The sequence below is a fragment of the Cervus elaphus genome, chromosome 15, assembly GCF_910594005.1.
Source record: "Cervus elaphus chromosome 15, mCerEla1.1, whole genome shotgun sequence".
NCBI lineage: Eukaryota > Metazoa > Chordata > Mammalia > Artiodactyla > Cervidae > Cervus > Cervus elaphus.
This window is the reverse complement of record NC_057829.1, coordinates 14,451,573-14,479,434: the sequence shown is the minus strand read 5'-3', so window position 1 is coordinate 14,479,434 and position 27,862 is coordinate 14,451,573. Positions and strand designations below refer to the sequence as shown.

General features: G+C 40.1%; 1 protein-coding gene across 4 annotated transcripts in view; it reads right to left on the bottom strand.

The window, feature by feature from the left end:
- Positions 1–27,862, bottom strand: part of BICC1 (BicC family RNA binding protein 1) — a 360,147-nt gene that overhangs the window by 56,123 nt on the left and 276,162 nt on the right. For all 4 annotated transcript variants that reach the window (XM_043925258.1, XM_043925259.1, XM_043925257.1 and 1 more), the window contains exons 4-5: positions 10,692–10,771; positions 858–1,016 (exon numbers count right to left, since the gene is read on the bottom strand). In XM_043925258.1, the coding sequence (XP_043781193.1) occupies positions 858–1,016; positions 10,692–10,771 (239 nt within the window). The remainder of the gene's footprint in view (positions 1–857; positions 1,017–10,691; positions 10,772–27,862) is intronic.

Below are 27,862 nucleotides of genomic sequence, written 5' to 3'. Positions count from 1 at the left end.
GAAAAGACTGTGTCTTACTCATATTTGTGCCCAACACAGTTTCTCTGTTGTTGAGTTGCTAAATTGTGTCTAACTCTTTGCAACCTCATGGACTGGAGCCTACCAAGCTCCTCTGTCCATGGGATTACCTAGACAAGAATACTGGAGTCGGTTGCCATTTCCTCCTCCAGGGGATCTTCCCAACCTAGGAATCGGACTGAACCCGGGTCTCCTGCCCTGCCAAGCGTGTTCTTTACCCCTGAGCCACCCAGGTTCTAATATCGTGATTAGAGGAGAGAAAACTTCCAAATAATACAAAGAACACTATCTGCTCTTCAAGTACTGACAGCATTTTGATTTAGACGCATGAGCTCCATTTGTTTCCAAGCCCAAGAACTAGAAAAAAAGAAAAAATGGAGGGGGGCATAAAATAGAGACATAATTCAGCCAATGTGAGAAAGTCAGACACTTGCACATTGCCTCTCAGAAGGTGACCTGGGGTAGCCTGGAGGAGCATTTATGTGATGCTGCAGACAGAATCCCAGCTATCAATAGGTGCCTGGAGCAGGCGAGCTTTCAGGTCCTTTCCTAACTCACATGCCTTCTGAGCCTTTCTGGAAGGATTTCATTTAATGTTGCCATGACAACCTTCCCTCTCTTCTACCAACCATTTAGAGATTAAGAATTTAAGGCCCACCTACAATGCATCTCTTGAAAAAAGCTGAGCACTTTCAATCTCCTTAGAGGGGGACATAAAATCTATACTACCCACCATCTTCACAAGTACTCTTTTGTTCTCATCTCCCCCAAAAGATGCACACACAGGAAATCCAAGCTTTAATCTGCCCCATAAAATGTCACGTGAAAAGTCCCAGCACCTGGTTGCTTTTTTCTGCTTGATTATTCCTGTTGGAGTCTGGGAAGTGGATGTGGCATCCTGTTTCCTCCATCACCTTTTTAATATTGTTGCCCCCTTTGCCGATTACATGAGAATGTTCTGTGTGTGAGACATCCATCTTCAAGGTGACCCGATTGCTCTAAGTGGAAATAACGTATTATTTCTTGATGTATGAAAAAGGAAAGAACAACTCGTAAAAAGACACGTTTACCCCAAGGGAACAGGATTAACAAAAAGTGACCCACTGAAAGTTCTTACAGATTTCTTAAGATCACCTTGATCTATAAATTTTTCAATTTTTATCTATCTATCCTTGCTCATAAAAACTGTTTCATTTAAAGACAAATCTGTCAGAAGAAATAGGAAGATACACTCTTTACCAAGATAATTTTTTTGGACAGTAGTATTCAACTCAAATTAGTTACAATTACAAATAGATATTATTCATAAAAATGAATTCAAATAACTGAAAAACAGGTGAAAAAATTGCAAGAGTGAATAAATGTATGTCAGTAGAAATGCTGAACAATGACAGAAAACTAGAAACAAAAATAAAGCTCAAAACTGAATAAAAAATATTTACAAACATTTTCACAACTTCTCTATCACTGTATGTCAAACTTTACAAAGTAGGTAAATTATTCTTGCAGGTAAGAAGAAGAGTGAGGAAGAAATCACAAAGTATACATCTCCAGGAGTAAAATGCTTAAGTAATCCAGTACAGAGTATAAGATTAACTATACTAAAGGCAAATGTAAAACTTTAAGACACAATGAATAATTATAGGCAGACTGTAATTCATGTATTTAATTTGGGGAAAAGTAGTGCCATAAAATTATAAAGACTAACATGAAATGTTTTCTCATTTATAAAATTGATATTGAAATTCTTCAGTCCTTACAAAGTAAAATTAAAAAGTCAAAATACAGCAAGATTTTAAAAAGATCAGTAGTTGTACACTTTCTGAATTCTTAAATTTTAAAATTAGATCCATTAAATACTTTGGTTTTTAAACTTAGTTATTTTAGTTAACCACTAAAAAAGAAAAAAGGGGGAGAGGACCTAAGATGGTGGAGGAATAGGACAGGGAGACCACTTTCTCCCCCACAAATTCATCAAAAGAATACTTGAACGCTGAGCAAACTCCACAAAACAACTTCTGATCGTTAGCAGAGGACATCAGGCACCCAGAAAAGAGGCCACTGTCTTCGAAAGGAAGTAGGACAAAATATAAAAGATAAAAAGAGAGACAAAAGAGTTAGGGACGGAGATCGGTCCGGGAAGGGAGTCTTAATAGAGGAAGTTTCCAAACACCAGTGAACCCTCTCACCGGCGGGTCTGGGGTACATTTTCGAATCTCGGAGAGCAACCTAACCAGGAGGAAAAATAAATAAAACCCACAGATTACAAGCCTAAAAGCAACTCCCAGCAGAAAAGTACCCCAGACGCCTGCATCCGCCACCAGCAAGTGGGGGCTGAACGGAGAGGAGCGGGTGGCACTGCTTAGGGTAAGAACTGGATCTGAATGCCCTGAGGGAGCTTACCTGAGATAGCAACTTAAACTGTGGGATAGCAAGAGAGAGAGAGAGAATTAACCTGCAAAAAGCCCTAACCTAACGCACAGCCAGCCCATTCGCAGAACAAAGGACAGAGAAGAACTTGCCGGCTGCGGACCGGCCCATCCCCCGCCAGAGGCAGGAGGCAGGGGGGAGGCGGGCGCCAGCCAGAGCCAGAAAGGGGCAAACTCGGCCCCAGAGACTGCATCCCCTACCAAACTGCAAACAGGGTTCCAGTTTCTGACCAAAGACTTCCTGAGATTCTGGATGGTTGACATCTGCCGGGAGGGTGGCAGCCAGAGATCAGCTCCCCAGAAGAGACACAAGGCGCACTGGACCTCCGCGCCCAGAAACTGAGGCTGGGACCGGGAGGGGAGAAGTCGCACTGCACCTGAAGAGAGTGCGCTCGTCAAGCTCCTGGTCACCTGAGCTGCTTCGACGGGGAAGGCACAAAACGCAGGCCCAACAGAGTCTGCGTCTATGTGCAGTACCCGAGAACCTGAACCTGAGCGACTTGGCCTGGGAAGTGCACGCAACTCAGGGCCCGCCTTAGACAGTTCCCCGTAGAGCAGCCTGGAGCCTGAGCAGTGCAGACGGGAAAGCACACGCGCCGCGAGCGGGGCAAACCCAGTGTGGCCGGAAGACTGCGAACACTCCCCACACACACCAGGGATGCTTGTCTGCAGCGCCCCTCCCTCCCCACAGGACTGAACAAGCGAGCCTAGATAAGTGACCACCTCCGCCCACTTCTGTCCGGGCGGAAATTAGACACTGCAGAGACCTGCAAACAGAAGCCAAATAAACAAAGGGAACCGCTTTAGAAGTGACAGGTGCAACAGATTAAAATCCCTGTACTTAACACCAACTACACTGGAAGGGGCTTATAGATATTGAGAAGTATAAGCTGGAAAAAGGAACTATCTGAAACTGAACTGAATCCACACTACCCGCAACAGCTCCAGAGAAATTCCTGGATATTTTTACATTATTATATTTTTTAATTAAAAATTTTTTTTCTTTTTTTTATTCCTCTATTACTCCTTAATTTTCATTTTTATAACCCACTATAATCTTGCAAAAAAAAAGAACCCTATTTTTAAAGCTACCTTCATATATATTTCTTAAATTTTTTGTTTTTGTTTTTTTTAATATTATATTTTTAAGAGGCTAACCTCTACTCTGGATTTCTAATCTTTGTTTTTCAGTATTTGTTATCCATTTTGGACATTTCAGAATCCAATCTTCACTACCCATTTTTACTCAGGAGTGTGATTACTGGTTTGATTACTCTCTCCCCTTTTGACTCTCCTTTTTCTCCCCCAGATCACCTCTACTTCCCCCCACCCTCTTCTCTTCTCAATCCAATTCTGTGACTCTCTGTGGGTGTTCTGGGCTGCGGAGAACACTTAGAGAACAGAGTACTGCCTAGATCTGTCTCTCTCCTCTTCAGTCCCCCCTTTTCTCCTCCTGCTCACCTCTATCTCCTCCCTCCCTCTCCTCTTCTTCATGTAACTCTGTGAACCTCTCTGGGTGTCCCTCACTGTGGAGAATCTTTTCACCACTAACCTAGAAGTTTTATTATCAGTGCTGTATGGATGGAGAAGTCTTGAGGCAACTGGAACAATAAGACTGAAATCCAGAGGCAGGAGGCTTAAGCCCAAAACCTGAGAACACCAGAGAACTCCTGACTACAGGGAACATTAATTAATAAGAGACCATCCAAAAGCCTCCATACCTACACTGAAACCAACCACCACCCAAGATCATCTCCCCGGAAGAGACACAAGGCGCACTGGACCTCCACGCCCAGAAACTGAGGCTGGGACTGGGAGGAGAGAAGTTACATTGCACCTGAGCAAGACAGAGCAAGACATTCCACACAAATTCTCCAGCAACGCAGGAACATAGCCCTGAGCATCAACATACAGGCTGCCCAAAGTCACACCAAACCCATACACCCATCTCAAAACTCACTACTGGACACTCCATTGCACTCCAGAGAGAAGAAATCCAGCTCCACCCACCAGAACACAGACGCAAGCTTCCCTAACCAGGAAACCTTGACAAGCCAATCGTCCAACCCCACCCACTGGGAGAAACCTCCACAGTAAAAAAGGAACCACAGACTACCAGAATACAGAAAGGCCACCCCAAACACAGCAATCTAAATAAGATGAAAAGGCAGAGAAATACCCAGCAGGTAAAGGAACATGAAAAATGCCCACCAAGCCAAACAAAAGAGGAGGAGATAGGGAATCTACCTGAAAAAGAATTGAGAATAATGAGAATAAAAATGATCCAAAATCTTGAAAACAAAATGGAGTTACAGATAAATAGCCTGGAGACAAGGATTGAGAAGATGCAAGAAATGTTTAACGACTTAGAGGAAATAAAAAAGAGTCAATTAAAAAAAAATAATGCAATAAATGAGATCAAAAGCACTCTGGAGGGAACCAACAGTAGAATAATGGAGGCAGAAGATAGGATAAGTGAGGTAGAAGATAAAATGGTGGAAATAAATGGAGCAGAGAGGAAAACAGAAAAAAGAATCAAAAGAAATGAGGACAACCTCAGGGACCTCTGGGACAATGTGAAACGCCCCAACATTGGAATCATAGGAGTCCCAGAAGAAGAAGACAAAAAGAAAGGCCACGAGAAAATACTCGAGGAGATAATAGCTGAAAACTTCTCTAAAATGGGGAAGGAAATAGCCACCCAAGTCTAAGAAACTCAGAGAGTCCCAAACAGGATAAACCCAAGGCGAAACACCCCAAGACACATATTAGTCAAATTAACAAAGATCAAACACAAAGAACAAATATTAAAAGCAGCAAGGGAGAAACAACAAATAACACACAAGGGGATTCCCATAAGGATAACAGCTGATCTTTCAATAGAAACTCTTCAGGCCAGAAGGGAATGGCAGGACATACTTAAAGTAATGAAAGAGAATAAGCTACAACCCAGATTACTGTACCCAGCAAGGATCTCATTCAGAGATGATGGAGAATTGAAAAGCTTTACAGACAAGCAAAAGCTGAGAGAATTCAGCACCACCAAACCAGCTCTTCAACAAATGCTAAAGGATCTTCTCTAGACAGGAAACACAGAAAGGCTGTATAAACGCAAACCCAAAACAACAAAGTAAATGGCAACAGGACCTTACTTATCAATAATTATCTTAAATGTAAATGGGTTGAATGCCCCAACCCAAAGACAAAGACTGGCTGAATGGATACAAAAGCAAGACCCCTATATATGCTGTCTACAAGAGACCCACCTCAAAACAAAGGACACATACAGACTGAAAGTGAAGGGATGGAAAAAAACATTTCACGCAAACGGAGACCAAAAGAAAGCAGGAGTCGCAATACTCATATCAGATAAAATAGACTTTAAAATAAAGGCTTTGAAAAGAGACAAAGAAGGACACTACATAATGATCAAAGGATCAATCCAAGAAGAAGATGTAACAATTATAAATATATATGCACCCAACATAGGAGCACCACAATATGTAAGGCAAATGCTAACAACTATGAAACAGGAAATTAACAATAACACAATAATAGTAGGAAACTTTAATACCCCACTCACACCTATGGATAGATCAACTAAACAGAAAATGAACATGGAAACACAAACTTTAAATGACACAATGGAACAGCTAGACCTAATTGATATCTATAGGACATTTCACCCCAAAACAATCAATTTCACCTTTTTCTCAAGTGCACACGGAACCTTCTCCGGAATAGATCACATCCTGGGCCATAAATCTAGCCTTGGTAAATTCAAAAAAAATGAAATCATTCCAGTCATCTTTTCTGACCACAATGCAGGAAGATTAGATCTCAATTACAGGAAAAAAAAAAAAACTATTAAAAATTCAAACATATGGAAGCGTGTTTTTTGCACACTTCTGAATAACCAACACATCATAGAAGAAATCAAAAAAGAACTAAAAATATGCATAGAAACGAATGAAAATGAAAACACAACAAACCAAAACCTATGGGATACTGTAAAAGCAGTGCCAAGGGGAAGGTTCATAGCAATACAGGCATACCTCAAGAAACAAGAAAAAAAGTCAAATAAATAACCTAACTCTACATCTAAAGCAACTAGAGAAGGAAGAAATGAAGAACACCAGGGTTAGTAGGAGGAAGAAATCTTAAAAATTGGGGCAGAAATATATGCAAAAGAAACAAAAGAGACCATAGCAAAAATCAACAAAGCTAAAAGCTGGTGTTTTGAAAAGATAAATAAAATTGACACACCGTTAGCCAGACTCATCAAGAAACAAAGGGAGAAGAACCAAATCAACAAAATTAGAAATGAAAATGGAGAGATCACAACAGATAACACTGAAATACAAAGGATCATAAGAGACTACTACCACCAGCTATATGCCAATAAAATGGACAACTTGGAAGAAATGGACAAATTCTCAGAAAAGTATAACTTTCCAATACTGAACCAGGAAGAAATAGATCTTAACAGACCCATTACAAGCACAGAAATTGAAACTGTAATCATAAATCTTCCAGCAAACAAAAGCCCAGGACCAGATGGCTTCACAGCTGAATTCTACCAAAAATTTAGAGAAGAGCTAACACTCAACTTACCCCAACTCTTCCAGAAAATTGCAGAAGAAGGTAAACTTCCAAACTCATTCTATGAGGCCACCATCACCCTAATACCAAAACCAGACAAAGATGCCACAAAAAAAGAAAACGACAGGCCAATATCACTGATGAACATAGATGCAAAAATCCTTAACAAAATTCTAGCAAACAGAATCCAACAACATATTAAAAAGATCATACATCATGACCAAGTGGGCTTTATCCCAGGAATGCAAGGATTCTTTAATATCTGCAAATCAATCAATGTAATACACCACATTAACAAATTGAAAGATAAAAACCATATGATTATCTCAATAGATGCAGAAAAAGCCTTTGACAAAATTCATTTGACAAAATCCATTTATGATTAAAACTGTCCAGAAAGCAGGCATAGAAGGAACATACCTCAACATAATAAAAGCTATATATGACAAACCCACAGCAAATACTATCCTCAATGGTAAAAAATTGAAAGCATTTCCCCTAAAGACAAGAACAAGACAAGGGTGCCCACTCTCACCACTAATATTCAACATAGTTTTGAAAGTGTTGGCCACAGCAATTGGAGCAGAAAAAGAAATAAAAGGAATCCAGATAGGAAAAGAAGAAGTAAAACTCACTGTTTGCAGACGACATGATCCTCTACATAGAAAACCCTAAAGACTCTACCAGAAGATTACTAGAGCTAATCAATGAATATAGTAAAGTTGCAGGATATAAAATTAACACACAGAAATCCCTTGCATTCCTATACACTAACAATGAGAAAACAGAAAGAGAAATTAAGGAAACAATACCATTCACCATTGCAACAAAAAGAATAAAATACTTAGGAGTATATCTACCTAAAGAAACAAAAGACCTATATATAGAAAACTATACAACAGTGATGAAAGAAATCAAAGAGGACACAAACAGATGGAGAAACATACCGTGTTCATGGATTGGCAGAATCAATACTGTGAAAATGAGTATACTACCCAAAGCAATCTATAGATTCAATACAACCCCTATCAAGCTACCAACGGTATTTTTCACAGAACTAGAACAAATAATTTCACAATTTGTATGGAAATACAAAAAACCTCGAATAGCCAAAGTAATCTTGAGAGAGAAGAATGGAACTGGAGGAATCAAGCTGCCTGACTTCAGACTCTACTACAAAGCCACAGTCATCAAGACACTATGGTACTGGCACAAAGACAGAAATATAGATCAATGGAACAGAATAGAAAGCCCAGAGATGAATTCACGTACCCATGGACACCTTATCTTCGACAAAGGAGGCAAGGATATACAATGGAAAAAAAGACAATCTTTTTAACAAGTGGTGCTGGGAAACCTGGTCAACCATTTGTTAAAGAACGAAACTAGAACACTTTCTAACACCATACACAAAAATAAACTCAAAATGGATTAAAGATCTAAATGTAAGACCAGAAACTATAAAGCTCCTAGAGGAGAACATAGGCAAAACACTCTCTGACATAAATCACTGCAAGATCCTTTGTGACCCACCTCCCAGAATATTGGAAATAAAAGCAAAAATAAACAAATGGGACCTAATTAAACTTAAAAGCTTTTGCACAACAAAGAAAACTATATGCAAGGTGAAAAGACAGCCTTGAGAATGGGAGAAAATAATAGCAAACAAAGCAAGAAACAAAGGATTAATCTCAAAAATATATAAGTAACTCCTGCAGATCAATTCCAGAAAAATAAATGACTCAATCAAAAGAATGGGCCAAAGATCTAAACAGATATTTCTCCAAAGAAAACATACAGATGGCTAACAAACACATGAAAAGATGCTCAACATCACTCATTATCAGAGAAATGCAAATCAAAACCACAATGAGGTACCATTACACGCCAGTCACAGTGGCTGCTATCCAAAAGTCTACAAGCAATAAATACTGGAGAGGGTGTGGAGAAAAGGGAACCCTCTTACACTGTTGGTGGGAACTCAAACTAGTACAGTCGTTATGGAGAACAGTGTGGAGATTCCTTAAAAAAACTGGAAACAGAACTGCCATCCCACTCCTGGGCATACACACATACACATACATACAGCATACAGCAATCCCACTCCTGGGCATACACACTGAGGAAATCAGAACTGAAAGAGACATGTGTACCCCAATGTTCATCACAGCACAGTTTATAATAGCCAGGACATGGAAGCAACCTAGATGCCCATCAGCAGACGAATGGATAAAAAGCTGTGGTACATATACACAATGGAATATTACTCAGCCATTAAAAAGAATTCATTTGAATCAGTTCTAATGAGTGGATGAAACTGGAGCCCTTTATACAGAGTGAAGTAAGCCAGAAAGATAAACACCAATACAGTATACTAATGCATATATATGGAATTTAGAAAGATGGTAGCCATAACCCTACATGCAAGACAGAAAAAGAGGCACAGATGTACAGAACAGACTTTTGGACTCTATGGGAGAAGGCGAGGGTGGGATGATGTGAGAGAACAGCATCGAAACATGTATATTATCAAGTGTGAAACAGATCACCAGCCCAGGTTGGATGCATGAGACAAGTGCTCAGGGCTGGTGCACTGGGAAGACCCAGAGGGATGGGAATGGGAGGGCGGTGGGACGGGGGTTCAGGGTGGGGAACACATGTAAATCCATGGCTGATTCATGTCAATGTATGGCAAAAACCACTACAATATTGTAAAGTAATTAGCCTACAACTAATAAAAAAATGAAAAAGAAAAAATGAAAAAAGATAACCTTTTTGGATATTGCAAAATTTTTAATAATTATAGGATGAATAATTATTTTCTTAAAAAATTACAACAGCAAGAAAAAGGAACAAAAAATAGGGAGGAAGAGATTAGAAATAATTTCAATGAAATACTAGATGGCAAAAATAGTGGTTAAGGACCAGACAGACTGGATTTAAACCCCACCTCCCCACTCATCAGCTATTATATCCTGTGTAAGTTCCCTAATATCTCTTTCCTGAGTTTGTTATGAGGACTGAACAAATTAATATTTGTAAATGATGTAGCTAAGTGCCTGGCATAGAGCAAGTGATTTAGAAGTGTTTATTAAAACAAATTCACAGAAACAAGTATATATTTTTAAATATTTTCATTTCTCTCTTGTCTCTCTCTACAGGTACTTGTAGAGAGAGAGAACATACCAGACACATTGTCAGATTTCATGCCATCACACACACAGTGCTATACAGAACACAATTTTGGTTTTCCACTGATATTATAAAAGCAAATTTTGCAAATTCTTGCAATCTTTATTACTTGCTCTATATTAATCAAGATCAGTGTCTATTTCTGAAGATGGCATATACACACATACGCACTTATACATAAACACATATACACATATACATATTATGTATTTAAGTGTGAGAGAGAGAGAGAGAGAGAGAGAGAAAGTATTATTCAATTACCCAACCTGAGAGAACCTATGCAAATCTGAAAGAGACCTTTACATCCATTGTAGAATCACGCGCTTATTTTAAAACCTGCCATTACTTTCTCCTGGTTTTTCTTCTCCAAATGTTTCTTTCATAACAGCATGAAGTAGCCCTTTGCAGAGACAAGGTTCTGACATCTGAGTGTCTTTAACATTCACTTACTTTTGTGTCTAAGACAGACATGATCATTTCCTTGGCTTCCTTAACATCTTCTTTCTTTCCAGAAACCTTAATATGGGGATCTGTAAAAAATCAAGAAAAAAGAGCTCATGTGAAACCCCTAAGCTCTGTTTTAAAACTTATGTTACAATATAAGAAAAAACGATTCCATGATACATTCAATATCTGATTCATGCTAGATGTGTTGTCACTGTAATAAAAACAGAAATATGTAAAATACTCAAACTGTGCATTTATCTATGCTTTTTTTCCTTCTGAACACTAGCTAACCTATTTAACTTTAAATTTAATTGCAAAATAAGTATATCATATAATTATTTTTTAAACAAGTGAGGAGTCTATATATTCAATTTATTACTTCATCTCTTGGTACATTCCAGGCCCTGTTCTAAAGGCTTGAAATGCACTGAATCATTCAATCTACACCATGGTTTGCTTTTTTCTTTGTTAACTACCAGTATTATAAAGCAATTTCTTTATATAGTGAATATACTGCCTATTTTAAATTTCAGTGGTGACATCTCTAGAAATAAAGCATTTTTCAATTAAAAAAAATCCCACAATGAAGTACCACTTCACAGTACAATAGTTAAAATGAAACAGACAATAATAAGTGTTGTACACCACAATTTTGTGAGGTTGTCTGCAAAGGAAACTAAGGCACAGAGCAGTTTAGCAACTTGACCCAGAAAACCATTCAGGGGATGTTTATTACAATCCAGTGTCTTCCAACTCTGGATCCATACTTTAAATAATGTGACCATTTAGGAGATATTCTTATCGGCCAAAGTTGACAGGAAGAAAACAATCTTCATTCAGGAATATTTAATATTTGTTCAGAATTAGTACTAAGTAAGTGACTAAGTATACACTATGTCTGCAGGAAACCACTCATTCATTCGGTAAAGATTTTCTGAACCTCTACTATGCTTCTCCAGCAGTCTCACATTTTCAATGTAGGGGGTGCTGGTTCGATCCCTGGTGGTGGAACTAATATCCTATATGCCACGATCAAAAAAAGAAAGCCATCTGTCCACATGGACCTTATAGACTTGTGCAGGGAGGTAAAAATCAGTCAAATAAATAAATAATCTAGTATATTAGATGTAAAGAGCCTCTTGATGAAAGTGAAAGAAAAGAGTGAAAAGGCTGGCTTTTCTCAACATTCAGAAAATTAATATCATGGTATCTGATACCACCACTTTATGGCAAATAGGTGGAGAAAAAATGAAAACAGTGACAGACCTTATTATCTTGGTCTCTAAAATCACTGTGGATGGTGACTGCAGCCATGATATTCAAAGACACTTGGTCCTTGGAGGAAAAGCTATGACAAACCTACACAGCATATTAAAAAGCATATTAAAAAGTTGCACTCCACCTTCTTTATGACCCAAATCTCACATTTGTAATGACTACTGGAAATGTCATAGTTTTGATTAGATGGCCCTTTGTTGCCAGAGTGATGACTCTTTATTAATATGCTTCGACCACTTCTCCTTCTGCCTTCAATCTTTCTCAGCATCAGGATCTTTTCGAATGAGTCAGTTCTTCATATCAGGTGGCCAAATTATTGGGGTTTCAGCTTCAGCATCAATCCTTCCAATGAATATCGAGGATTGATTTCCTTGAGGATGGACTGGTTGGATCTCCTTGCAGTCCAAGGGACTCTCAAGAGTCTTCTCCAACACCACAGTTCAAAAGCATCAATTCTTCAGCACTCAGCTTTCATTATAGTCCAACTCTCATATCCATACATGACTAATGGAAAAACCATAGCTTTGATTAGATGGACCTTTGTCGGCAAAGTACTGTTTCTCCTTTTTAATATGCTGTCTAGGTTTGTCACAGCTTTCCTTACAAAGAGCAAGCATGATTTAACTTCATGGTTGCAGTCAGCATCTGCAGTGATTTTCAAGTCCAAGAAACTAAAGTCTGTCACTGTTTCCATTGTTTCCCCATCTATTTACCATGAAGTGATAGGACCGGATGACATGATCTTAGTTTTCTGAATGTGAGTTTTAAGTCAGATTTTTCACTCTCCTCTTTCACTTTCTTCAAGAGGCTCTTTAGTTCCTCTTCACTTTCTGCCATAAGGGTGGTGTCATCTGCATATCTGAGGTCACTGATATTTCTCCCGGAAATCTTGATTCCAGCTTGTGTTTCATCCAGCCCAGCATTTCTCATGATGTACTCTGCATATAAGTTAAATAAGCAGGGTGACAGTATACAGTCTTGATGTACTCCTTTCCTGATTTGGAACCAGTCTGTTGTTCCATGTCCAGTTCTAACTGCTGCTCCTTGACCTGCATACAGATTTCTCCAGAGGCAAGTCAGGTGGTCTGGTATTCTCATCTATTTAGGATGGGAATTTTCCACAGTTTGTTGTGATCTACACAGTCAAAGGCTTTGGCATAATCAATAAAGCAAAAGTAGATGTTTTTATGGAATTCTCTTGCTTTTCTATGATTCAACAGATGTTGGCAATTTGATCTCTGGTTCCTCTGGCATTTCTAATTCCACCTTGAACATATGGAAGTTCATGGTTCACATACTGCTGAAGCCCGACTTGGAAAATTTGCAGCATTACTTTGCTAGCATGGGAGACGAGTGCAATTGTGTGGTAGTTTGAACATTCTTTGGCATTGCCTTTCTTTGGGATTGGAATGAAAACTGACATTTTCCAGTCCTGTGGCCACTGCTGAGTTTTCCAAATTTACTAACATATTGAATGCAGTACTTTCACAGCATCATCTTTCAGGATTTGAAATAGCTCAACTGGAATTCCATCATCTCCACTAGCTTTCTTTGTAGTGATGCTTCCTAAGGCCCACTTGACTTCACATTCCAGGATGTCTGGCTCTAGGTGAGTGTGAGTGATCATACCCTCATGATTATCTGGTTGTGAAGATCTTTTTTATACAGTTCTTCTGTGTTTTCTTGCCACCTCTTCTTAATATCTTCTGCTCCTGTTAGGTCCATACCATTTCTGTCCTCTACTGTGCCCATCTTTGCATGAAATGTTTGTTCCCTTGATATCTCTAATTTTCTTGAAGAGATCTCTAATCTTTCCCATTCTGTTGTTTTCTTCTATTTCTTTGCATTGATCACTGAGGAAGGCTTTCTTAGCTCTCCTTGCTATTCTTTGGAACTCTGCATTCAGATGGGTATAATCTTTCCTTTTCTCCTTTGCCTTTCACTTCTCTTCTTTACTCAGTTATTTGTAAGGCCTCCTCAGACAACCATTTTGCCTTTTTGCATTTCTTTTTCTTGGGGATGGTCTTCATCACTGCCTCCTGTACAATGTCACAAACCTCAGTCCATAGTTCTTTAGGCACTCTGTCTATCAGATCTAATTCCTTGAATCTATTTGTTCTTCCACTGTATAATCATAACGGATTTGATTTAGGTCATACTTGAATGGGCTAGTGGTTTTCCCTACTTTGTTCAATTTAAGTCTGAATTTGGCAATAAGGAGTTCATGATCTGAGCACAGTCAGCTCCTGGTCTTGTTTCTGCTGGCAGGAAAGAGTTTCTCCATCTTTGGCTGCAAAGAATATAATCAATCTGATTTCGGTGTTGACCATCTGGTGATGTCCATGTGTACAGTCTTCTTTTGTGTTGTTGGAAGAGGATGTTTGCTATGGCCAGTGTGTTCTCTTGGCAAAACTCTGTTAGCCTTTGCCCCGCTTCCTTCTGTACTCCAAGGCCAAATTTGCCTGTTGCTCCAGGTATCTCTTTACTTTTTACTCTTGCATTCCAGTCCAATATGATGATATGGACATCTTTTTTGTGTGTTAGCTCTAGAAGGTCATGTAGGTCTTCACAGAAGCATTCACCTTCAGCTTCTTCAGCATTACTGGTCACGGCATAGACTTGGATTACTGTGATATTGAATGGCTTGCCTTGGAAACAAACAAAGTTCACTCTGTCATTTTTGAGACTGCACCCAAGTACTGCATTTCGTACTCTTTTGTTGACTATGAGGGCTACTCCATCTCTTCTAAGGGATTCTTGCCCACAGTAAGTAGATTTAATGGTCATCTGAATTAAATTCACCCATTCCAGTCCATTTTAGTTCACTGATTCCTGAAATATCAATGTTCACTCTTTACATTTCCTGTTTGACCACTTCTAATTTACCTTGATTCATGGACCTAACATTCCAGGTTCCTGTGCAATATTGCTCTTTACAGCATCAGACTTTACTGCCATCACCAGTTACATCCACAACCAGGTGGTGTTTTCACTTTGGCTCCATCTCTTTATTCTTTCTGGAGTTATTTCTCCACTGATCTCCAGTAGCATATTGGGCACCTACCAACCTGGGGAGTTCATCTTTCAGTGTCCTATCTTTTTGCCTTTTTCTACTGTTCATGGGGTTCTCAAGGCAAGAATACTGATGTGGTTTGTCATTCCCTTCTCCAGTGGACCACGTTTTATCAGAACTCTCCACTGTTACCCATCCGTCTTCAGTGACCCTACACGGCATGGCTCATAGTTTCACTGAGTTTCAGATTCATAAGGTGTGACTGAAAGAGAAGGAGATAGAGAACGGAAGGATGGAAAGGAGGAGGAAACCATCTTCTAAAGCTCCCCACCCTCAAGACCAGGATGAAGCAATCCTAATCAGCAAGAGTACACAGGGAGCTTCAGAGCCTAGGAATGAATCTGGCCTCCCGGGGAGACCTCCCAGCAGCTGGCTTCAATCTGATCAGTGCCCACACTCCAGCCCCTTTCTCTCCCCAGACTGTGCCTCCTACTGGCTGCCCTGGGCTCAGCACCTCTCCTCAGCCTGTTCTCTAATCCCCCCCTCTGACAGACGCCCTGTCAAAGGGATGTTGTGAAGATTAAAGACCTCAGTGTTGGTTAAAACTTTCTAAAATGTGCAAGTATCAGGTTCTGACAAAATGTGGTCCGCTAGAGAAGGGAATGGCGAACCATTTCAGTATTCCTGCCTTGAGAACTCCATGAACAGTAGGAAAAGGCAAAAACATAGGACACTGAAAGATGAACTCCCCAAGTTGGTAGGTGCCCAATATGCTACTGGAGATCAGTGGAAAAATATTTCCAGAAAGAATGAAGAGATGGATCCAAAGCAAAAACAACACCCAGTTGTGGATGTGACTGGTGATTGAAGCAAGGTCCAATGCTGCAAAGAGTAATACTGCATAGGAACCTGGACTGTTAGGTCCATGAATCAAGGCAAATTGGAAGTGATCAAAAAGGAGATGGCAAGAGTGAACATCGACATTTTAGGAATCAGCGAACTAAAATGGACTGGAATGAGTGGATTTAATTCAGATGACCATTAAATCTACTACTGTGGGAAAGAATCCCTTAGAAGAAATGGAGTAGCCCTCATAGTCAAAAACACAGTCCGATATGCAGTACATAGATGCAGTCTCAAAAACAATAGAATGACTTCTGTTCCTCTCTAAGGCAAGCCATTCAATATCACAGTAATCCAAGTCTATGCCCTGACCAGTAATGCTGAAGAAGCTGAAGTTGAACTATTCTATGAAGACCTACAAGACCTTCTAGAATTAACACCCAAAAAAGATGTCATTTTCATTAGACGGGACTGGAATGCAAAAGTAGGAAGTCAAGAAACACCTGGAGTAACAGGCAAATTTGGCCTTGGAGTACAGAAGGAAGTAGGGCAAAGGCTAATGGAGTTCTGCCAAGACAATACACTGGTCATAGCAAACACCCTCTTCCAACAACACAAGAGAAGACTCTACACGTGGATATCACCAGATGGTCAACACCGAAATCAGACTGATATATTCTTTGCAACCAAAGATGGAGAAGCTCTATACAGTCAGCAAAAACAAGACCAGGAGCTGACTGTGGCTCAGATCATGAACTCCTTATTGCCAAATTCAGACTTAAATTGAACAAAGTAGGGAAAACCACTAGACCATTCAGGTATGACCTAAATCAAATCCCTAACAATTATATAGTGGGAGAAATAGATTTAAGGGACTAGATCTGATAGACAGTGCCTGATGAACTACGGATGGAGGTTCATGACACTGTACAGGAGACAGGGATCAAGACCACGCCATTGAAAAGAAATGCAAAAAAGCAAAATGGCTGTCTGAGGAGGCCTTACAAATAGCTGTGAAAAGAAGAGAAGCCAAAAGCAAAGGAGAAAAGGAAAGATATACCCATTTGAATGCAGAGTTCCAAAGAATAGCAAGGAGAGCTAAGAAAGCCTTCCTCAGTGATCAATGCAAAGAAATAGACGAAAGAAACAGAATGGGAAAGATTAGAGATCTCTTCAAGAAAATTAGAGATACCAACCATGAACAAACATTTCATGCAAAGATGGGCACAGTAAAGGACAGAAATGGTATGGACCTAACAGGAGCAGAAGATATTAAGAAGAGGTGGCAAGAAAACACAGAAGAACTGTATAAAAAAGATCTTCACAACCAGATAATCATGATAGTGTGATATCTCACCTAGAGCCAGACATCCTGGAATGTGAAGTCAAGTGGGCCTTAGGAAGCATCACTACGAACAAAGCTGGTAGAGGTGATGGAATTCCAGTAGAGCTATTTCAAATCTTAAAAGATGATGCTGTGAAAGTGCTACACTCAATATGCCAGCAAATTTGGAAAACTCAGCAGTGGCCACAGGACTGAAAAAGGTCAGTTTTCATTTTGATCCCAAAGAAAGGCAATGCCAAAGAATGCAAACTACCACACAATTGCACTCATCTCACATGCTAGCCAAGTAATATTCAAAATTCTCCAAGCCAGGCTTCAACAATACATGAACCATGAACTTCCAGATGTTCAAGCTGGTTTTAGAAAAGGCAGAGGAACCAGAGATCAAATTGCCAACATCCACTGGATCATCAAAAAAGCAAGAGAGTTCCAGAAAAACATATACTTCTGCTTTATTGACTATGTCAAAGCCTTTGACTGTGTGGATCACAATAAACTATGGAAAATTCTGAAAGAGATGGGCATACCAGACCACCTGACCTGCCTCTTGAGAAACCTGTATGCAGGTCAGGAAGCAACAGTTAGAACTGGACATGGAACAACAGATTGGTTCCAAATAGGAAAAGGAGTACGTCAAGGCTGTATATTGTCACCCTGCTTGTTTAACTTATCAGAAAACATCATGCGAAATGCTGGGCTGGAGGGAAGCACAAGCTGGAATCAAGATTGCCAGGAGAAATATCAGTAACCTCAGAAACGCAGATGACACCACCCTTATGGCAGAAAGTGAAGCAGAACTAAAGAGCCTCATGATAAAAGTGAAAGAGGAGAGTGAAAAAGTTGGCTTAAAGCTCAATATTCAGAAAACTAAGATCATGGCATCTGGTCCCATCACTTCATAGCAAATAGATGGAGAAACAGTGGCAGGTTTTATTTTGGGGGGGCTCCAAAATCACTGCGGATGGTGACTGCAGCCATGAAATTAAAAGACGCTTACTCCTCAGAAGGAAAGTTATGACCAACCTAGACAGCATGTTAAAAAGCAGAGGCATTACTTTGCAAAACAAAGGTCAGTCTAGTCAAGGCTACGGTTTTTCCAGTGGTCATGTATGGATGTGAGAGTTGGACTATAAAGAAAGCTGAGTGCCGAAGAATTGATGCTTTTTTGAACTGTGGTGTTGGAGAAGACTCTTGAGAGTACTTTGGTCTGCAAGGAGATCCAACTAGTCCATCCTAAAGGAAATCAGTCCTGAATGTTCTTTGGCAGGACTGATATTGAAGCTGAAGCTCCAATACTTTGGCCACCCGATGTGAAGAGCTGACTCATTTGAAAACAGCCTAATGCTGGGAAAGATTGAAGGCAGGAGGAGAAGGGGACGAAAGAGGATGAGATTTTTAGATGGCATCACCAACTCAATAGACATGAGTTTGAGTAAATTCCAGGTGTTGGTGATGGACAGGGAGACCTGGCGTGCTGCAGTCCATGGGGTCGCAAAGAGTCAGACACAACTGAGCAACTGAAGTATCAGGTTTTTAAGGGGAGGGGCTAAAAAAAAAGAGTAGGGCAAAATGGCTGTCGCACCCCTGCAAGCTGGGAGAGCTTCCACACACAATGTTCTGTCTGCTTGCTCCTGCTTGCGTCCATTCATGCTTCCATCCTAATAGAGACCATCTTGTCTGTGTAAGACTCTCGCCAACTTCAACACACTTACGTAAACAAAGTGAAAGTGTTAGTTGCTAAATCATGTCTGACTCTTTGTGACCCCATGGACTGTAGCCTGCCAGACTCCTCTGTCCTTGGGATTCCTTAGGCAATAATACCGGAGTTAATTGTCATTTCCATTCTCTTAACTATTCGTATTATACCCATTAAGACTCCTAGAGGCAATATTTACACAGAGCTGTCTAAATTCAAAATTTTGGTTTCAACTATCTTGCACTTTGGTAGTTTGGTAGGCAGACACTCGGTCATTAGTGTCCCCTAGAAGTGCTTACTGCTACAGTGGAGATTGGAGCCTGGTGTGTCTCAAACAATTCTGCTCATCAGAATCACTTTCTAAAACACAGGTTCCAGGTCTCTAGGACCCAGCAGTCAGCATTTTGTTGTTTTCCCAAGTGATTCCTTAATCGAGCATAGGACACAGCAGATCAAGCCACATAAGACATGCAACTGTAGCCTCTTATGTATCAGCCAAGTATATGGAACATAAAATGCTTCCATAGGGGAAAAAGTGTATTTTCTTACAAAACAAATTAACAGCATGTATTGAGTGCTATGAGAATCTGAAAACCTATTACATTAAAGGTTGCATAATCACATTAAAATTCCTATGCATCTGTTTAGGGACAGGAAACCTCAGATCCAATTTAAGAAGGAATTTGATTTTCCACCATCTCTGCATCAACAGAACAATAAACAAAAAGCAAAAAAGACTCATTTTTAAATGCAAATGTATTTCAAAGTGAAAGAGCACCATCTAGTGGCAAGAAATATAAATTATCAATGAACACAACAAAGACAGTACAATCACTAGTAGCATGGAACTGTCTCCAGGGCTCAACGCAGCTCTCATTTCGAATATGGTTCTTTAAAAAAAAAAAAAAAATCAAGTCTCTGAAGTACAAAGGAAAAGATAACAAAATTCTGGTTTAGACTGCTAAAGCAGCCATAGTATCAAACTTCCCCTCTTCGCTCTTGCTTAAAGGCATCTAACAAGACATGAGCTCTTCTTCCAGGTTGAACTTAATGCTCTCATCTCAAAGCCTGAAATATTACTCCTGCTTTCAATGAGTGTTACAGTTACCATTCGAGCTTGGTCCATGTACCACCATAAAGGACTATGGTGTCACTCAGACCCGTTCTTGAAATACTTAATGGAGAGATGAAAAATCAAAGTATGAACTGTATTAATAAACATAAAAACAAGGAAAAGGACTCTTGGAGGATGGTGGAAAAATAGGAAATAAGTATGTAGACGCCTCTTCCCCAGCACTAATGGCTTTGCAGGACCACTCTCATTCAGGCATGAACGTTTGAAGACATTACTCTAAAAATAATACTGATTGTTGTTGAATCGACCCTCAAGCTCTCTGGATAGAGGGATTGTTTTAACAGATTTTGTCACTTCCACAGCTGGATCATCAAAAAAGCAAGAGAGTCCCAGAAAAACATCTATTTCTGCTTTATTGACTATGTCAAAGCCTTTGACTGTGTGGATCACAATAAACTGTGGAAAATTCTGAAAGAGATGGGAATACCAGACCCCCTGACCTGCCTCTTGAGAAATCTGTATGCAGGTCAGGAAGCAACAGTTAGAACTGGACATGGAACAACAGACTGGTTCCAAATAGGAAAAGCAGTATGTCAGGGCTGTATATTGTCATCCTGCTTATATAACTTATATGCAAAGTACATTATGAGAAATGCTGTGCAGGAAGAAGCACAAGCTGGAATCAAGATTGCCAGGAGAAATATCAGTAACCTCAGATACGCAGATGACACCACCCTTATGGCAGAAAATGAAGCAGAACTAAACAGCCTCTTGATAAAAGTGAAAGAGGAGAGTGAAAAAGTTGGCTTAAAGCTCAACATTCAGAAAACTAAGATCATGGCATCTGGTCCCATCACATCATGGCAAATAGATGGGGAAACAGTGGAAACAGCGGCTGACTTTATTTTGGGGGGCTCCAAAATCACTGTAGATGGTGACTGCAGCCATGAAATTAAAAGACGCTTACTCCTCAGAAGGAAAGTTATGACCAACCTAGACAGCATATTAAAAAGCAGAGACATTACTTTGCCCACAAAGGTCCATCTAGTCAAGGCTACGGTTTTTCCAGTGGTCATGTATGGATGTGAGAGTTGGACTATAAAGAAAGCTGAGTGCCGAAGAATTGATGCTTTTTTGAACTGTGGTGTTGGAGAAGACTCTTGAGAGTCCCTTGAACTGCAAGGAGATCTAACCAGTCCATCCTAAAGCAGATCAGTCCTGGGTGTTCATTGGAAGGACTGATGCTGAAGCTGAAACTCCAATACTCTGGCCACCTGATGTGAAGAACTGACTCATTTGAAAAGACCCTGATGCTGGGGAAGACTGAGGGCAGCAGGAGAAGGGCACAACAGAGGATAAGATGGTTGGATGGTATCACTGACTCAATGGACATGGGTTTGGGTGGACTCTGGGAGTTGGTGATGGACAGGGAGGCCTGGCGTGCTGCGGTCCATGGGGTCACAAAGAGCCAGACACGACTGAGTGACTGAACTGAACTGAACAGTGCCAAATAAGAAGTAGATTCTCAGCAAACTGTTGTGGAATAGATTGATGGCTCCCCTATTTTGGGGAGATGGCAAAATACAGAGAGAGGAGATGTAAATCTGTGGAAAGAGTCGAAAGCTCACATCCATGGTGACCATATGTCCTGCACTTCCCAACATAGCTTTGATTTCAAATATTCTGATCCTAGCACCTCTATAAAAGTACAGAAAACTGTCAAATATTTGTCCAGATATTTGTTTTTTAGATTCCTGCCCCATTAATCTGCTCACAGCTCTCTGGCGTCATCCTATGGAAGACAGGAAGACTTTACAGTGATCCAACCTTCCATAAGGAACATGAAGCTGTATGGACATAGGTTTGATATGAGTACACTGTATGTGTACCGTGAAAAATAGCCAAACCTCTGGGCAACACAGGCTTTTTATGACTCCATCTGGAAATTCATAAGGACTTGGTAAGACAACAAATGTTTTCATAAGAACACGCTAAGTACCATATTTTCAGAAAGATGAATATTTCAAAGAGTTTGTGTTTATTTGAGCTTAAGTTATGGTTTTAAAAAGATTATCTCTTAGAACTCTGGTGTCTCCTCGCTGGTTTCCCATCCTTGGAAATAGTGCCGATCCTGGAAACATCAGACGATATTTTACTATCTTTTCCTTCTCCTCAAGTTTAAACCTCCTTTCTGTTTCATTCCTATCCCACAGCAAAAATCTAGAGAATATGCTCACATCAGCCATTTCACTGTATTTATTCAATATTATGCTGCAGAAAGTAAGGTGCTATTGACACATGATGAGCTGAAGCCACTGATGTTTCACCAATGATCTATTTGTAACTACTTTCCTGCTTCCACAGTTTGAGTGCTGTTGAGTGAAACTTCAATCAGAAAAATTCAAAGCAATGCTTTCATTGTCAGCATGCTCTCTTGGACAGAAAAAAAGATAGACAGAAAATCCTTCGTTTGACTAACCTCAGTCCTCCCACTCACAATACCCCCAAATAAAAACATCATATTAGAACTGCATATCTGTTTATAGGGGAATATTCCATATCATAGCCTAAAATCAGGATGGCTTTTGGTACATTTTTACAAATAAACAGGGCTTCCCAGGTGATCAGAGTGACTAAAGAATCTGCCTGCTAATGCAGGAGACACAAGAGACAGACTCAGGTTCAACCTCTGGGTCAGGAAGATCCCCTGGAGTACAAAGTGGCAACCATTCTAGTATTCTTGCCTGGGAAATCCCATGGACAGAGGAGCCAGACAGGCTACAGTCCATGGGGTTGCAAAGAGTCAGACACATCTGAGCAACTGAACACATACAAACGAACAAAATGGTCAACCTGGCCTTAAACCCATAAGGAGAGAGTACAGGGCAGAATTCACTTTCTCCTGGCTTGGAACTCTTCTCCCTTTTATTTTGTGTTCTTCCTAAAAAGTCTTAGCCTTTAAACCTGACTAACCAAGGATGTTGGCTGGGGACAGGTCTGTCAACGCTGTTAGGAGTAGGTCAGTGTTGACAGGCAGAGAATTTCAGCTTCCTCTGAAATTCCCTCCAACCACTGGGAATATATCCTCCGTTGGCGAGTAGTTCCAAGTAGTAAAGGCCAAATTTTTTATGGAAGGAAAACTTTGGTTCGAGGACAAGAATTCTGTCCAACAGCCAACATACGTCTCAGAAAAATCCCCAGGCATCTCAAGGGCACTGGTTTGACTTGGATCACATTGGGGAGATGCTAGGAAAAGCCAGCAGATGCCACAGAGCAGCTATTATGGTTTAAGGTCTTTGACCCTGCCGAGGCTACAGAGTCCCTTCATGCTGTGAGGAATAGTCATAGATTCTACTGTCATGATGCTAAGTTCTGAATCCCAATTCAGCATAAACAATCTCTGTTATCTTGAAAGGTCAGTGAATCTACTGAAATCTCCGGAGTGTACTTTCTTCAAAAAAAAAAGGGTAGGGGGCGGAATTTGGTCAGATCATTTACATAATGTTTCAGAAATCTAAATTTCTTTAGTGTAAAGCAATACTATCATATTCTGAAATAAAAATAACCTGACCAAGTTTATTTTCCAATTGTTTAGGATCTCATGATAAGTGGCTCACACCAAAGATTTGTCGTTGTCGTTACTGTTCAATCACTAAGTCATGCCCAACTCTGAAACCCCATGGACTGTGGTCCACCGGGGTCATCTGTCCCTTCACTCTCTCCCAGAGTTTGCTCAGATTCATGTCCATTGAGTCAGTGATGCTGTTGAACCATCTCATCCTCTGCCACCCCCGTCTCCTTTTCCCTTCGGTCACACCAGAGATACCACCATCTAAAATGTTTCCAAGAAGCAGAAGATACAGGAGGGAAACACAAGTGAGTCTGAAATTGTGTTCTGCCTCTGAATGGAAGAAGATTTGGCCCCAAACCTTGCTGACAGACCCACAAGTGGCTTCAGAGATGGCAGCTCGGGCTGGCCTTTTGTGCCGCGCACTCTGGGAATCTGGAATTGTGTGTCACAGTAGATGAAATTCAGTGCTCACCCCACTGTCGTCATCTGCAGATGGAGCTTGTAAGTATAAACCATGTGCAGTGACAAGCCCAGAGGGACTAGGGTTCCGCCTCGCACCCTACTGAGCTACGTCACTATTCACAGCTAGAAGCCATCCATGTCTGCTATTCTGATCACCTTTCCTTTAGGCTGGAAAGTCGGTTTGCTGATCAGCAAAAGTGGATTAAACTTATGGTCAACTGGCCACAGCTCGTATATTTCTGTGAAACTAAAAGAGTTTCCCTGTAACTTCCTGAGAAACACTTTCCTTTTTAGCAGAAAAAAGTAAAGTGTGATATGGGTCAAATACATACCAGTATCACTTTTAAAGTAAAGATATATATTTTATCCAGAGAGAAAACCTCATCCAACCTGACTGGGAATAACTTAAAAAGAATGAAACAGAGTAACAGGAAATCAATGCACTTGTAGCTTATTCTGTAGCCAGTGATACTCCAGATTCTTTCAAGGAATGCTCTTTGACAACAAGAATTCCAATAAACTGAGTTAGAATTAAAAGGGAAAGGAGTATATTTGGACGGGGGTAGAAGAGTCCAAGCTGTAAGTATTTAAGGCAAACTGTTGTTGAACTGTCCTAACAGTCGAATATTACAACTGGGATCAAGAAAAACAAATTCACTTGTAAGTATTTCCTAAACAGCTATGCTGCTTTAGGGTAAGGCATAAGCTCATGCTTATTTATCTTATTTTAAAACAAACAACAAAAAAACTGGGCTTCCCTAGTGGCTCCGTGGCAGAGAATCCACCAGCCAATGTAGGAAACACAGGTTCCACGCCTGATCCAGGAGGAGCCCATTTGCTGAGGAGCAGCTGAGCCCATGCGCCACTACTGAAGCCCGCGTGCCCGAGGGCCCATGCTCTGCGACAGAGAGGCCACTGCAGTGAGAAGTGCTCACGTCACAAACAGAGAAGAAGCCTGTGCAGCAGCCAAGACCCAGCACAGCCGAAAATAAAAATAAACTTCTAAAAAAAAATTAATCTCCTCACTAGTCAACTAGAAGAGAAGAGGGCTGGACACTGAGATGTGAAAAGCCAAATGTATTTTAAGTTCAAAGACCTAATTTTCACCACTGTTATCTACAATCAATTTACATACCATGATGACCCTAAATAACTTCCTATCAAAATTCCATTCAGAAGAATGAAATAATACTCAACAGAGAAACTGTATTCTTGACTTGACAGTGGCATGAATGACATAGGCAAATCAAAGACAAGAAAGTATAGCAAGTTCCTCAAGACATTTTCAGTTCAACTATTTGCCAATGACTGGAATGAGGTGTCTGCACCTCTTTGGTGATGAACACTTCAGGCAAGTTCCTGCTGAAGGCAAGGAAAGGGTGAATTCACATCCCAGGATGGAGCATATGGACTCTTTATCAGTTGGTAGGAAAGAGCTATCAGCTTGAGAAAATCCAAAGCTAGCTAGAAGATATAAAAGAGCTTTTGGGGATGAAATACCAGCATTTCTAACAAAATCAGCAATAAAAGAGTTCCAAATACACTGATAATATGCTGTGATAATTGTTCTCTTCTGATGTTTCAGCTTTAGGAGGAAATAGGCATGAGAGATGAAGGAGGTCAATCAGGCACATATTTCTTTTCTGTTAAGATTCCTATGTGCCTTATCACAGCTATTTATTTAATCAGAAACAGTTTTAGGAACTCAGCAAAAAGCTAGAAATAATCTCAGAGAAAAACAACGAAATGCAAACAAAGTATAAAGCAAACTCGAGGCATAAGATGAGAAAATCAAAAACAGATGTACTTAAGGAGTGTGAGAACTGAGAAAAGGTTAATGACTTTATTTCATAAACCATCTTATCTTACGCAGTGTAAACTCAATTCCATGTGTAATTGCAGAGCTGCTGTTCAGGTGGGGTGGCGGGGGCGAGGAAAAATCAAATGCACAAAAGAAATGGGACATGGAGGGTGAGAAAAAGAAAGTTAAAAACACCAAGCCAAGCCTAACTCAATTAGTTTCTTGAAGCCTTTTGGCAACTGAGGCTCCACTTCAGAAATAAGAGGATTCTGAGAAGAGATGCCAGGAGAGACCTGGAATCTTCTGAATGGTTTATACTGGGTTGGCCAGAAAGTTCACTGAGGTTTTTCCGTTACCTCTTATGGAAAAACCCAAACGAACTTACTGACCAACCCAGTACATAACAATTCCACAGCAAGTATGAGCAATGCTAGGTTACTTCAAGAGAGAACGTTCTTACGTGTATGGTCGAGAGATGGACAGCACTCGTGACAGTGGGAACAAAGCCACTGTCCTGACAGAAACAATAAAGCGAGCGCTCAGGAGGAAAGGCCACGATTCAACAGAAGAGAGCTGGACTGGATACCTGCCCTCTGGAGTGGAACCTGAGCCCCACGCTGATCCCAGTGGTCCATTTGAGAGAAGAGGGAGCTTTGAGGAGGAGATGGGGCTTGTGGTGGATAAAGCAGCCCCAGGAAACTGTACTGAGATAACAGCAAGTTATGCAAGAATTTCTGGGAGCCACAAGTGACTAATCTTCATTCTCTCTGCAAGGAACATGACTGTTCGCAGTATACACAGCAGGTCCCAGAGGGATAAACCCTGGTCTAAACCTTGTCATCCGTAGCCAGCACGGACTGTTCCCTTTGACAGCAGCTGAGACCATTCACACAGAGTCTTAACACAGGGCTGCTGGGTGCAGTCACAGGAAAACGACCGTGCTCTGAAGAGCTCACACACATTACAAGAGGGAAGTTCCATAAATGAAGACATGACCCTGTCACACCACACACGCAGTCTCTTTGTTTTACTTCTGGCCTACTGAGAGGAAAAATTTAAAAAAAAAAAAAAAACTGTGACTTTTCAAGATATTTGAGGCACAATTAAGGGCTTACATAAGAGACAGCAAAACTCTGAGCAGATCAGTACTAAAAAAAAAAATTTACCAGCTTGAGGCCGGCATTAAAATACTCCACCATTCTCATCTTTGTTGTAAGATCTAGTGAGGAAGTTTTACAGAATGCACTGAAGAGCAGTTAATTAAGGGTCCACATGACTCTGGGGGTTAAAGACTGTTTCAATCTTGTTCATGATCTCAAGAAAGTAATTTTCACAAAAAGTGGAAGTACCTAATACTTGGTAAATGAGCCTGAAAGAAAATGATTCGGAAAAGCCTATCTACCAATCCTTTCTTCTTCCTCCCACTTTCTACAGGATAACTGAACAGCTGATTGTTAATACATTTTTTATGCAGTCACACATTCTGAAACAATAGTCATACCCCTGTCTCCAACTCAGTATCACTCTGTATATTGCTCATTTCTCTCATACTTTTTTAGTAACTGTTTTGACCAAGAGTCTTAATCTCTCAGTCCTAAGAGATTCATACCTTCTGGATGAATACATTATTTCAATGATCAAATAACTTTAAGATGACTCTCATTCTTAATAAAAGAGGCCCAACAGTTTCTAAATCAGGACTCACTGAATATTTACCCAAAGGTAATACTCCTGCTTAAATATCTTAAATAATGAAAAAGTTCAGAGTTCAGTACTTTAAAACTGGCTTGCCTTTGAGAGCAAGAATATAGGGGCTTCTCACCAAAGGTCACAGGAAATAAATATCATTGATAAAGGTGATCAACCTGTCCTATTTTTATTAATAAGAAATTTTTTTCCATTTATTTTTATTAAAATTTGTATCTATACAAAGAGCTCCTCTTAGACCAAGGGGGATAAAACCACTAATTGTCACACTGCAAAAATTAGGAAAAGGCATGGATAAATAATTTAATAGAAAAACGGCCAATAAATGTATAAACACAAATAAAATTTGACCTTAATAAATAATATTTTATTTATAAAATTGG